This window comes from Doryrhamphus excisus, linkage group LG20 (assembly GCF_037039965.1).
Source record: "Doryrhamphus excisus strain RoL-2023G ecotype Guam linkage group LG20, RoL_Dexc_Guam_v1.1, whole genome shotgun sequence".
NCBI lineage: Eukaryota > Metazoa > Chordata > Actinopteri > Syngnathiformes > Syngnathidae > Doryrhamphus > Doryrhamphus excisus.
In genome coordinates, this window is record NC_136376.1 from 14,795,325 (window position 1) to 14,809,039 (window position 13,715).

Here is a 13,715-nt window from a genome sequence, read left to right on the forward strand (position 1 = left end):
CTTGATGCAGCCGGTACTATGTCACGTGATGCAGCCGGTACTATGTCACGTGATGCAGCCGGTACTATGTCACGTGATGCAGCCGGTACTATGTCACGTGATGCAGCCGGTACTATGTCACGTGATGCAGCAGGTACTATGTCACGTGATGCAGCCGGTACTATGTCACGTGATGCAGCCGGTACTATGTCACATGATGCACCAGGTACTATGTCACGTGATGCAGCCGGTACTATGTCACGTGATGCAGCCGGTACTATGTCACGTGATGCACCAGGTACTATGTCACGTGATGCCGCCGGTACTATGTCACATGATGCAGCAGGTACTATGTCACGTGATGCAGCAGGTACTATGTCACGTGATGCAGCCGGTACTATGTCACGTGATGCAGCCGGTACTATGTCATGTGATACAGCCGGTACTACAGTGAAGAAAATAAGTATTTGAACACCCTGCTATTTTGCTATTTCTCCCACTTAGAAATCATGGAGGGGTCTGAAATTTTCATCGTAGGTGCATGTCCACTGTGAGAGAGATAAACTAAAAAGAAAAATCCAGAAATCACAATGCATGATTTTTTAACAATTTATTTGTGTGATACAGCTGCAAATAAGTATTTGAACACCTGAGAAAATGAATGTTAATATTTGGTACAGTAGCCTTTGTTTGCTATTACAGAGGTCAAACGTTTCCTGTAGTTTTTCACCAGGTTTGCACACACTGCAGGAGGGATCTTGGCCCACTCCTCCACACAGATCTTCTCTAGATCAGTCAGGTTTCTGGGCTGTCGCTGAGAAACACGGAGTTTGAGCTCCCTCCAAAGATTTTCGATTGGGTTCAGGTCTGGAGACTGGCTGGGCCATGCTAGAACCTTGATATGCTTCTTACGGAGCCACTCCTTGGTTTTCCTGGCTGTGTGCTTCGGGTCGTTGTCGTGTTGGAAGACCCAGCCACGACCCATCTTCAATGCTCTGACAGAGGGAAGGAGGTTGTTCCCCAAAATCTCACAATACACGGCCCCAGTCATCCTCTCTTTAATGCAGTGCACTCGTCCTGTCCCATGTGCAGAAAAACACCCCCAAAGCATGATGCTACCACCCCCATGCTTCACAGTAGGGATGGTGTTCTTCGGATTGTACTCTTCATTCTTCTTCCTCCAAACACGCTTATTGGAATTATGACCAAAAAGTTCTATTTTGGTCTCATCTGACCATAAAACTTTCTCCCATGACTCCTCTGTATCATCCAAATGGTCATATGCAAACTTAAGACGGGCCTTGACATGTGCTGGTTTAAGCAGGGGAACCTTTCGTGCCATGCATGATTTCACATCATGACGTCTTAGTGTATTACCTACAGTAACCTTGGAAACGGTGGTCCCAGCTCTTTTCAGGTCATTGACCAAGTCCTGTCGTGTAGTTCTGGGCTGATTCCTCACCTTTCTTAGAATCATTGAGACCCCACGAGGTGATATCTTGCATGGGGCTCCACTCCGATTGAGATTGACCGTCATGTTTAGCTTCTTCCATTTTCTAATGATAGCTCCAACAGTGGACCTTTTTTCACCAAGCTGCTTGGTAATTGCTCCGTAGCCCTTTCCAGCCTTGTGGAGGTGTACAATTTTGTCTCTGGTGTCTTTGGACAGCTCTTTGGTCTTCGCCATGTTACAAGTTAAAGTCTTACTGATTGTATGGGGTGGACAGGTGTCTTTATGCAGCTAACGACCTCAAACAGGTGCATCTGATTCAGGATGATACATGGAGTGCAGGTGGACTTCTAATGGGCAGACTAACAGGTCTTTCAGGGTCAGAATTCTAGATGATACACAGGTGTTCAAATACTTATTTGCAGCTGTATCACACAAATAAATTGTTAAAAAATCATGCATTGTGATTTCTGGATTTTTCTTTTTAGTTTATCTCTCTCACAGTGGACATGCACCTACGATGAAAATTTCAGACCCCTCCATGATTTCTAAGTGGGAGAAATAGCAAAATAGCAGGGTGTTCAAATACTTATTTTCTTCACTGTATGTCATGTGATACAGCTGGTACTATGTCATGTGATACAGCAGGTACTATGTCACGTGATGCACCAGGTACTATGTCACGTGATGCAGCAGGTACTATGTCACGTGATGCAGCCGGTACTATGTCACATGATGCAGCAGGTACTATGTCACGTGATGCAGCCGGTACTATGTCACGTGATGCAGCCGGTACTATGTCACGTGATGCAGCAGGTACTATGTCACGTGATGCAGCCGGTACTATGTCACGTGATGCAGCCGGTACTATGTCACGTGATGCAGCAGGTACTATGTCACGTGATGCAGCCGGTACTATGTCACGTGATGCAGCCGGTACTATGTCACGTGATGCAGCCAGTACTATGTCACGTGATGCAGCCGGTACTATGTCACATGATGCAGCCGGTACTATGTCACGTGATGCAGCCGGTACTATGTCACGTGATGCAGCAGGTACTATGTCACGTGATGCAGTCGGTACTATGTCACGTGATGCAGCAGGTACTATGTCACGTGATGCAGTCGGTACTATGTCACGTGATGCAGCAGGTACTATGTCACGTGATGCAGCAGGTACTATGTCACGTGATGCAGCTGGTACTATGTCACGTGATGCAGCTGGTACTATGTCATGTGATGCAGCCGGTACTATGTCACGTGATACAGCTGGTACTATGTCACGTGATGCAGCCGGTACTATGTCACGTGATACAGCTGGTACTATGTCATGTGATACAGCTGGTACTATGTCACGTGATGCAGCTGGTACTATGTCATGTGATACAGCTGGTACTATGTCATGTGATACAGCAGGTACTATGTCACGTGATGCAGCAGCAGGTACTATGTCACGTGATGCAGCCGGTACTATGTCACATGATGCAGCCGGTACTATGTCATGTGATGCAGGAAGAGAGCACTGCTCTCGAGAACAAAGCAGCTAAAGTTAATGGAAAGCAAAAATGAATGTGAAAATGAATTTCCCTGCCGACTTCTCCAATAACGAAGGTCAACTGTACCAATATCAGCAGCTTTATGTTCCTGCTCAACAAGTTCCCAAGAACCTCAAGCTGACCTCCATCCACCACGTATCAGCCATCAAATATTTAGCACTCTATTGACTCACTCTTGTAGCTGGCACTCCAAGGTTGGTAGCCGTAGTAGCCGGTGATCCGCAGTATTCGCTCCTCTATGGATGCGCTGTTGATGTCCTCAACTGAGCGGGAAGACTTGAGGTCCTCTTTGATGGCCTCGTCCACCACGAGGTACTTGAGCTGTCTGAGCTGAGGGCTGATGTCCGAAAGCCTTCTGGGGCTCACTTCGGGCGACTTGCGCATCCCGCTGGGACAAGAAGAGGACAAAAGTGGAGATGGTGTGAAGGTGACGGTGGATTTTGCACGACATGAGAGCAGAGCTGTGTGCTGCAACAAGAGAGTCTTGCATGTTGCACACATCGGGTCCTCACATGCAAAGTAGAGGAATCATCACCCTTCACTGGTCCTGCCTCGGCCCAGCATTGCATGATAGACATTAAGTACGAGTGATTGCTGTTGCAGGCTTGCATTGACCTACTATGGATGTGCTGCTCCGAGAAGCTTCTAGAGAAGTAAAGAATCAATCATAAGTGATATGTTGCTCACATATTAGTGGCAGCTCTGGGCTACATGGTCATATAATGGGGGTCGTTGAGTTCCCCGTATACATGCAGAAGCACATCAATCTCATTTCCTGATAACCAAATTACTTTTTTCTTGCAGGTTTCATAAAACAGATATAATAATAGTGTAAAACATCACCATTATATTGCACCAATGAAGCTGAAAGCTCGTATATTTCATAAATTCATCCCTTTGCTTGTTATGCAACAAATGCCTTCCAGCCAACTGCTTAGTTGCACATACATTAAAAATAATACAGGCATGTTTCTCCATAGGGAAAACAATAACAAGGCACAATTCAAACCAAGCAAAATTAACATCCAGACTGATTTCAATAAAATGAATTAGTTATATAAAACATAACACTATCAATAATAGAGTTGCAATGGGTTGCTCCATAATCATAATGAAAAGGCAAATACTACACAACACTGTATATTTACTTTGATTCTAACAATACAGTAGTAGTACAATTGCGTGCAACAGGTTAACGCAAGTCGTTAAAAAGATCAATAATTCAGCTTACATCGGCATCAAGTTAGTCGGAGGTCCAAGGTAGCACATACAGTCCCGGTGGGGTCGCCCGACCAGGTCCCACACGGTGCCCTCCCCGTCCCCGTACATCCTTACTGGGACCAGTGCCCGGGGACCAGTGCCCGGGGACGCGCCAGTCGGAGGAGACCGGAATGAAGTCCCGTCATCCTGCAGCTTTCACACCCGCCAACATATGCTTGAGCACTTTACTACTCACTCGTCCTACTCTCGAATGCAGACGCGCTCGCTGGTGCACGAAGCGCTGCTGCAGCGCCCCCTGCTGGCTAGATGGGGAAGACAAATAATGCAATTTAGATGGTGGGCAGTTGGAGAACAGAAAAACACCTCATGTATGTACTGTATGTACTCTATGTACTTTGGAACTGCTTGCCAAGGCATTACGGCTCCTTAGATTGTGCTTGTTTATTCAATATACACGCTTATTATTCAAATATTTTATATAATGTTAGAATTTTTTTTTTCAATAAAATAAAAAGTTTTCACCTGTGCTCCACACAATTTCCCTAGAATATGCCATACCTGGTTTGGGATTATTTCCAAGTATGGATTGTAAATATGCATGCAGTAAATGCTGATTATGCATGAATGCAAATGTATGCCAGCATTATTTAAATGCATTCTGATGTGTTGCTTAATATATTAAGTCTAACCTGTCTGACTTGATTGACAGGAGGCTAACATGTTCTTTTTGTTGACTGTTCGACAGGATGTATTTCAATGAGTCACCAAAACTAAATATTTCAAATCAATGTGGAAGTTTTTACATTGGATATTGCATCATTTGGCTTATTTTGCTAATTATTTGTGAAATGCATCCAGTGACATGACTGTAAAAGACGCATAATGTGTCATGTGTAAGTGTTGGGCAATACTGGTTCACTGGTCACTTACTACGGTTAACTGGTTCCAGACCCAACCATGATAAGTGGTATTTCTATCATCATAGAAAACCTGCTTACAAATCCATGTTTATTATTAGAGCCCTCTAGACATGAAATAACACCCCTACAGTCACTTGTCCTATTCCTACTACCCTATATAGAGATAAGATAAAGATAGAGATAAGACTCGGGCTTGTGTGTGATGTTGTTCAGGTTGCGTGTTCAGGTGCTCGAGGACAGGAAGTGACATTTGGGGTTCAGAGTTTCATTTACTTTGGCATGTTACGACCACAACAGTAGCTCATGTTAGGGATTATTGTGCCTGTTGCAAGATTATTCAACCCCCCGATAAAAACCTACTGTTCCGGTGATCAAGTCTGGTGCTTGTGTATCGCACCATTACAGTATCATCACTGACACCTTGTGACCAGTGTAGAATATTATGGTAATGGTAATGGTAATGGTAATGGTAATGGTAATGGTAATGGTAATGGTAATGGTAATGGTAATGGTAATGGTTTTATTTCATTTGAACATGCATCAGATTCCAATTGAGTGCATCCCATAATCAGTTCCCACTTCCACATGTCCAAAAGGAGTAGGAAGAAGCAAAGCTTATTAAATCCTACCCCTCCATCTGGTACTTTTACAATCACTAACTGTTACATTTGTTCACTTCCTGCTTTCCATAATACAGTTTAAGGGGTTTTTTTTGTTAGTTTTTTGTTTTTTTTAATAATGCACCTTGTACCAAAATACAGTTTAAGTTTTTTTTTTTTTATAATGCACCTCGTACCAAAATTATTTTAGCTGTTTGAAGATGAACTATATCAGCAAGTTGAAGTATTTGTGATTTTAGAAATAAGGAGTTAGAATGTTCTCTGTAGGCGGCATTATGAATTATCCTTACTGACCTTTTTGCAGTACATTTAGCAAGTTATTATTACATTACATTATGATATTACATATCATCACAGCATCTTTGAATGTGTCTTCTGAATGCCTTATATTTGTATTGTAGTTCACGGTAGTTCATTTAAGCCAAAATATTTGACTTTGATAGCTGTTGATGTTGATGGGAGAACTTAAGTGATTTTGCTTATGATGAAGAAAACCATAGAAATGGATAGATAATAGTTCTTAAATGAAATTCTTATGGGGCTGTGTTAGTGTTTAAGTGTTTAAGTGTTTAAGTGAGTATTCTAATGTCAGACGGGTAATCCTGTTTTTCAGTTTCCACCCTTCATGACACCCTTGAGCGTCTCTCACCTTAAAATACAATTTTCACATCAAGTATCATAAAAGAGGATTTGGCGGTACGGTTTTCATCATCAGAGCAAAAAAAAAAGTGACGGCCAGGAAATGTCTAGAAATAAATGTCTTCAAGATGTGATTATTTTTTCCCCGTGTTCCTACTGAAGTTGTTCATCAAATATCAGTGAGCCATACCCGTTTCTTTTATTGCCAAATAAAAAGTAAACTTTTATATGACTGTGCTGTGCGGATATAAAATATTTTTAATGGTAGGTAAGATTAAAAATTGAACCAAGTGTGCTTGAGCACATCTATCATTTGGTTTATTACCACTATCCATATCCATATTTTCATATGAGAAAGGAATTATTGGCCGACCAAACACTTTTGTGTTGTTATAAATGATACAGACAGACGCATCATTTGTGATTTATAACAACATGCAGATGCAGATTTTGCTGATGACATCACATGTTTGTGTAGACCAGGGGTGCTCATTAAGTCGATCGCGATCTACCGGTCGATCGCGGCGTGACATTAAAAAAATATCATCCTAGCATCAATGCCGTCACTTGATTGATATACAAGGCAGCCATTCAGATGACAACTGAATGTTGCCCTTCGGGTGACCAATCAAATCAAACAACGTCTCTAAGTGCAGCAGAACTTACGATGTCAGCCTATCATCCATCCCCGTTACTTGATTGACATACAGGACAACCAATCAGATGACAACTGAATTTTGACCTTTAGGTCACCGCTCATGCGTAAACAACGATGCAAAGTGCTAAGCTAGTCGGCGAATTGCGTCAGATTTTAAGCCCTCGCTAAAGTTTATGGTCGCTAAAATGAATGAAGGAGCTGGACCAAGTAAAAAGGCAAAAACATATAACTTCCATACGGAATGGGAGGTGGACTTTTTTTTCACAATGTCTTTTTCGAAGTGCGTTTGCCTGGCTAACCTGGCTAACCTGGCTAACCTGGCTAACCTGGCTAACCTGGCTAACCTGGCTAACCTGGCTAACCTGGCTATCAGCAGCTACTGTCCGGACTATGCATCCCTGGCTGATTCAATTCAGTGCAAGTCATCAAAGTAAACTCAGGTAATTACAAAAAATGTTAATAGTTAATTATGTGTGTTTTGCAATATTGGCTCATTTGGTTATGTAAGGTACATCAACATACATTGTACGTACAAATAATCCTCAATACATTTGAAAATAAATAGATGTTTTGCATTTTTGTAGTGGGTAGATCATTTTGACTCGGTCATTTTAAAAGTAGCTCGCATGCTGAAAAAGTGTGAGCACCCCTGGTGTAGACGCTTATTACAAGGCATCGTCCATCATGGCTGTCACATAGGCCAATAAAAATGCTCACAGCATCAACACTGTAAGGATTATCAGACAAGTTTCCATGTGTCTTAATATGTGGACTGTATAGTAAATGTATTTTTTGGACTGGTTGCCAGCCAATCACAGGCCACATATAGACAAACAACAATTCTTTTTTTTTTTTTTAAGATGAATATTTTCCGTTCTTCTTTAGCAATTCCTCAGTAACCTCAAAAAGTCACACATGCGTGCCTTGTCGTCAAAACTACAACAAAAACCGGAATACTCGTCATTTCCATTATTTCTCTAATCCTCTGGTGTCCAGTTTGGTACAACTTAAAGTACGATGTCGCTCCTCTCTATTAATATTTAAATGTCTCGGCATGGAAACAGTGCGACAAGCTGCGGCTGATTGGTGGATGCAGCAAGAGTAATGGATGTGGGAGCCACTAAAAATATCCCCTTCCCTCAGCTATGTGCTTTAGGGATGTATGCATTGTGCACATTATGTCTGTAATTGCATGTGACTTGACGTTTGCATCTAAGCCACAACATGAGTATCCCTCGGATGTTTTGTTGCGTTTTGTCACACAAGAATGGTAGAGGAAAAAAAAGAGTCCCAAGAGCCTGTGTGATTTCTTGAGGCTGTGTTTGTTATTCTGCTGCCATTATTGGTAAGGTTGACACACAGCTGGGTGGGATGGTGTGTCGTGGATGTGGGAAAGAGCCTCCGTGGGGAGCAAAGACTGGCATCTTCTGTTTTTCTTTACCGGCCGCCTTCCACTGCCCTCATTTCCATTCATAGACGCTCCCGTTTTAGTTTAGCTGACAGTTAAAAATATATGATTAAAAGCCTTGGCTCGCCTTTCCTCTGTTGTGTCGTTATTAATACCAGAGAAAAGGCATACGCTACCATTGATGACTGAACTATTTGTGTCCAGGAGTCGGTTACGCTTCAGCTGCACACGGTGGAATAATACCTCTGCCACGACATTGGGTCCACAAGAACACAACAAGATAACATTTTAACATTTTTAATGGTCGTTCCACAAATGTTGTTACAATGTCATATTCTCGTGTTAAACGAAGCCAAAGCGTCAGATAGAAGATGTTTGGGATGGCTCTGAACGCTCCGTTTTACAGAGTTTTTTCTAACACCAAGTTCTACTGACGTCAATGCGATCCGGACTTCCTTATATGGGCTGCAGATAGACCAATCACAGTGGTGTGGGCGTACCCAGAGGAGAGCTGAAGTTGGATGAAATGAAAGAGGTGCAGATTCTGGAAGATCTAGAAAGCTGTCTGTGCGGGTTATTGTGTGTCGCTGCTCTACAGGAGTCCACAACTCAATACATAGGGCTATAAATGAGTATAATAGGTCTTTGTCTGCTGTCCAGCTGTCCTTTGATAGTTATCATAAAAATAATAATTATAATTAGGGATGTCCGATAATTATGGGTACAGATAAATATCGGCCCAATATCAGCATACCCAGAGGAGAGCTGAAGGGGGAGTAAATGAAACAAAATGCTGGAAGTCCATGGAAACACTGCAGAAAGAGGTGCAGATTCTGGAAGATCTAGAAAGCTGTCTGTGCGTGTTATTGTGTGTAGCTGCTCTACAGGAGTCCACAACTCAATACATAGGGCTATAAATGAGTATAATAGGTCTTTGTCTGCTGTCCAGCTGTCCTTTGATAGTTATCATAAAAATAATTATTATAATTAGCGATGTCCGATAATTATGGGTACAGATAAATATCGGCCCGAAAAATGCATTTTTATCCACACTGGCATCTCGATTTGTTTGTTGCACATGCATGCATAAAGTTTTATGTAGATGGGTTATGTAGTTTTGCATAATCCTGCAAACAAACGGCAATCAAAATACCCCTCACCCTCAGTGATGTATGAATATGTATTTATTATGTTATATAATATCAAAAACAGTGTGATGGAGTTCAACAACTGCTGTCAGTATGAAGTCAAGTGAGAAGTATTGTCTTAGTAAAGACAGTAATTGTGATATTTGCCTGTAATATTCAAATGTTTCCCCCGTTTCTCGTTGAGGCTGAGAAAAAGTTCACATTTCTTCCTCAAAATGTCTGCCGCACAATTTGTTTCCCAGTTTGGGCCCCTCGTGTTGATGTGCAGCTCGGCTTCATTCTCCTGAAGGTTGTCTGCTACTCGAGACAAGGGATTGCTTTCTCTTGAATATTTATAGGCAATTACTTTTTGATGGCTTGTGGGATGTGAAGACTTGGTGAGGGGAGATCTGAGGCTGATGCTAAGATGACATAACAATAGGAACAAGTCAGGATTTAAACCCTGAGTCATTAGATAGCTTCCAAATTATATTTAGCTGGAGGCTACTTCACTTTTATCAGAGGATACGACTTTTGAACATTCTTTGATCAAATAATACCAGCTTTAAGTCTTTCTCGAAAGTATCGAAAGACTTAAAGGTGGTATTATTTGTGGATGATACCACTGCTTTTTGTACTGGAGGGAGTACAGACGTAAATCATTAGAAAGGTCAGAGAAGAAATGGTCACACTAAAATGATGGTTTGATGATAATTGATTGAACCTAAGTAAAACTAAACTCATGCTGTTTGCTAACAGCAGAAAGGACACGTACCAGCAAATACAAATAGACGGTGTGGACATTGAAAGGGTGACCGAAAATACATTTCTGGGGATCACAATAGATGAAAATATGAGCTGGAAACCTCATATTACAAATATACAACATAAGGTGGCCAGAAATATTTCAGTATTGAACAAAGCAAAATTTGTTCTCAATCAGAAATCATCTATGCTAGGACTACGTTATGCTAGCCATAGCATTTCGGTATGTGGAATCAAACTATGGAATGGATTGAGTAAGGAAATCAAACAATGCACAACGATGAGCCAATTCAAGAAACAATACAAGCAGTTGATGTTTGCTAAATACAAGGATGAAGAGTCTTGAACCAGTCATGATGTGCTATATATATCACTATATTGACACTTACTATGGTACCCATTATGGCATTGGATGCTCATATCACCCAGTACTTCAGTACGAGATACATTATTAAAAAAAAACAAAACCAAAAACAAACCTTAAACTGTATTATGGAAAGCAGGAAGTGAACAAATGTAACAGTTAGTGATTGTAAAAGTACCAGATGGAGGGGTAGGATTTAATAAGCTTTGCTTCTTCCTACTCTTTTTGGACATGTGGAACTGGGAACTGATTATGGGATGCACTCAATTGGAATCTGATGCATGTTCAAATGAAATAAAACCATTACCATTACCATTACCATTACCATTACCATTACCATTCTTTTCAACGTTTGCCCATCACGCTGAGATGGGCTTCATCCTGATGTCTTCCCAAACGGAAGCACCAAGAATATAAAAATTGTGTTTGTTTGTTTCACCTGCCTGCAAATGAAAGGTGAAGAGGCCTTAGCCATTATGTTCTCTCATTGCATCGACATTGCAGAGAGCGGGAGAGAAAAGCGCCTACAGTATGTCTGTGGCAGCCAATCACCATCCACGCCCCCCCCCCCCCCTCCAGTCCTGTCAGTTTGTCTAACATTTACACGTTCAACTGAAATTAACTGGGTCACTGTCATTGTGTGTCCTATTGTGTTTGTCTCTGCACAAACTATACCATTTGGCACAGTCACTTTTTTCACTTTCCACATGCTCTACATGCTGCAATGCTACCAATATAGCACTTTATCTAGTACATGGTTGTGTGTCTTTACCCTCATTTTTACACACAGATTATGCAAAATTGCACAATCAGAACCATAACAGCCCTGCATTTGTCCCCCTGTGCTTGAACGCAGCGAACAGTCTGTGCTTTCTATTATCATATCCTTCCTCCCCAAAGGGGAGTTCAACACACAAAGAGTGTTTAAGTCACTTTTATAGAGTATAAACATCAAGTTAAGATATGAGCCGTACTATAATATGTACGCTAGGTTGAAGTTTGCACCATGCTATATATATATATATATATATATATATATATATATATATATATATATATATATATATTGGAGAAAAAATGGGCTGTCACAAATAGTACAGAAACGAGGGTGACTAACTTCTTTCATTACTCATGTCAACATCCATCCATCCATTTTCTATGCCGCTTATCCTCACTAGGGTCATGCTGGAGCCTATCCCAGCTGTCTTTGTGCGAAAGCATGCACGGGGAGAACATGCAAACTCCACACAGAGATGCCAAACAGAGAATCGAACCCAGGTCTTTCCGATCCCCTGACTGTGTGGCCTACGGCTAACATCATGTTAACATTTTTAGCGTAATTAATGCATGAACATCATGTCAAGCCACAGTAACTCTCTGATATGACAGCAAACGACGCTCTATTTGCACAAGTGCATGCCCTATTTGCGCTCTACTTTATTCTGACCTGAACACATCAACAGCAATAACACAATATGTGAATTTCCAGCTCCCAAAAACATATTTAGTCCTGCTAAGAACAACATTTTGTCATTGTCACTAGACTAGATGACAGGGAGGTGCATTCAGGACTGTCGGAAAATCCCAACAACATCTGTATTTCTTACAATTCTGACTGCGGAAGTCCCGTTTTCTGTTTGACCTGCTATTGGCCCTTTGTATTGAGTTGTGGACTCCTATAGAGCAGCTACACATAATAGCCCGCACAGAAAGCTTTCTAGATCTTCCAGAATTAGCAGTTTTCCAAAGGCTGGCTTGGTATTAACAACATTACAAAGAGGCATCCACATACTGTTTTCATTCCAAACGTGTGGGATGTCCAATTCCCAAGACCAGCAACACATCGTTGAATATAACGTAGTATTTACATAAATCCACATGCATCTCGGCTACTTTAACTGTATTACAGCATCATTTTTCAAGCATAGAAATGAGAGCGTTGGCAGTGGCAATGGTCGTGCTCGGGGCCTCTTTTGTGTTTCCATAGTCTCGGTGTGTGTGACAGGATATAAATAGAGTTGCTTGAGCATCAGAAGGCATTGCTAGTGCCTATAGGGTACATGGCGTGTCCTAAGTGACCTCTAAAGCGTCCACAGTCACGGCATTCAAGGCGTTAAAGCTGTATAAAGAGATGACTTATGAGCGGTAAAAGCTTACAAAGTGGACTCTTGTGTCTGAGTGCCGGATGCATGCAACACTAAGAAACAAGTCCTTGTAGAATAATAACATAATCATGTAACATTCATTTTTGGTTCAGCATGGAGTTTCTGGGAGTTAAAATATCTTCCGGTTGCAGGAATTCTTTTAATGTTCACAGTTAAAGAAGTGGGTCTCTATGCGCATACAAAATAGGTGGCGAGATCAAACAGCAATATTTATGGCTAAAAGCACAGCGACAATTCAGCCTAGCACGGAGAGCCTTCAGGGGCCACGCCGCGTTCTGCCCCCATGTGCTTTACAGCTAGAATGATGCTTGTATATAAATTATTCATTCATTCATTTTCTAGCGCTTTTTCCTCACGAGGGTCGCGGGGTGCTGGAGCCTATCCCAGCTGTCTTCGGGCGAGAGGCGGGGTACACTGGTCGCCATCTTATGGCATATAGACAAATCACATATAGACAAACAACCATTCACACTCACATTCATACCTATGGACAATTTGGAGTGGCCAATTAACCTAGCATGTTTTTGGAATGTGGGAGGAAACACACGCATGCACGGGGAGAACACGCAAACTCCACACAGAGATGGTCGAGGGTGGAATTGAACCCTTGTCTCCTAGCTGTGAGGTCTGCGCTATATGAGGTCTATATAAATGAGCATGAACCAATGACAGGAAAAGGAAGATTACACCCACCACTCTGAGATCCAATTAAATTAAAGATTGTCCCTTTGCAATGGTTAAAAATGGTCAGTTTTGATTGAGACTGTCCATATTTATTATTTATTGCAGTTGTAGTTTGCTGTAGTCTACCGGTTGCTGTTTAATTGTCAATTAGTGCGTCAG

General features: G+C 41.7%; 1 protein-coding gene across 1 annotated transcript in view; it reads right to left on the bottom strand.

Annotated features, from left to right (window-relative positions):
- Nucleotides 1-4,370, bottom strand: part of slc35f3b (solute carrier family 35 member F3b) — a 51,945-nt gene extending 47,575 nt beyond the window's left edge. The window contains exons 1-2 of the mRNA XM_058058293.2: nt 4,217-4,370; nt 3,159-3,373 (exon numbers count right to left, since the gene is read on the bottom strand). Coding sequence (XP_057914276.2) covers nt 3,159-3,373; nt 4,217-4,314 — 313 coding nt within the window. The 5' untranslated portion in view covers nt 4,315-4,370. The remainder of the gene's footprint in view (nt 1-3,158; nt 3,374-4,216) is intronic.
- Between the last annotated feature and the right edge of the window lie 9,345 nt (nt 4,371-13,715).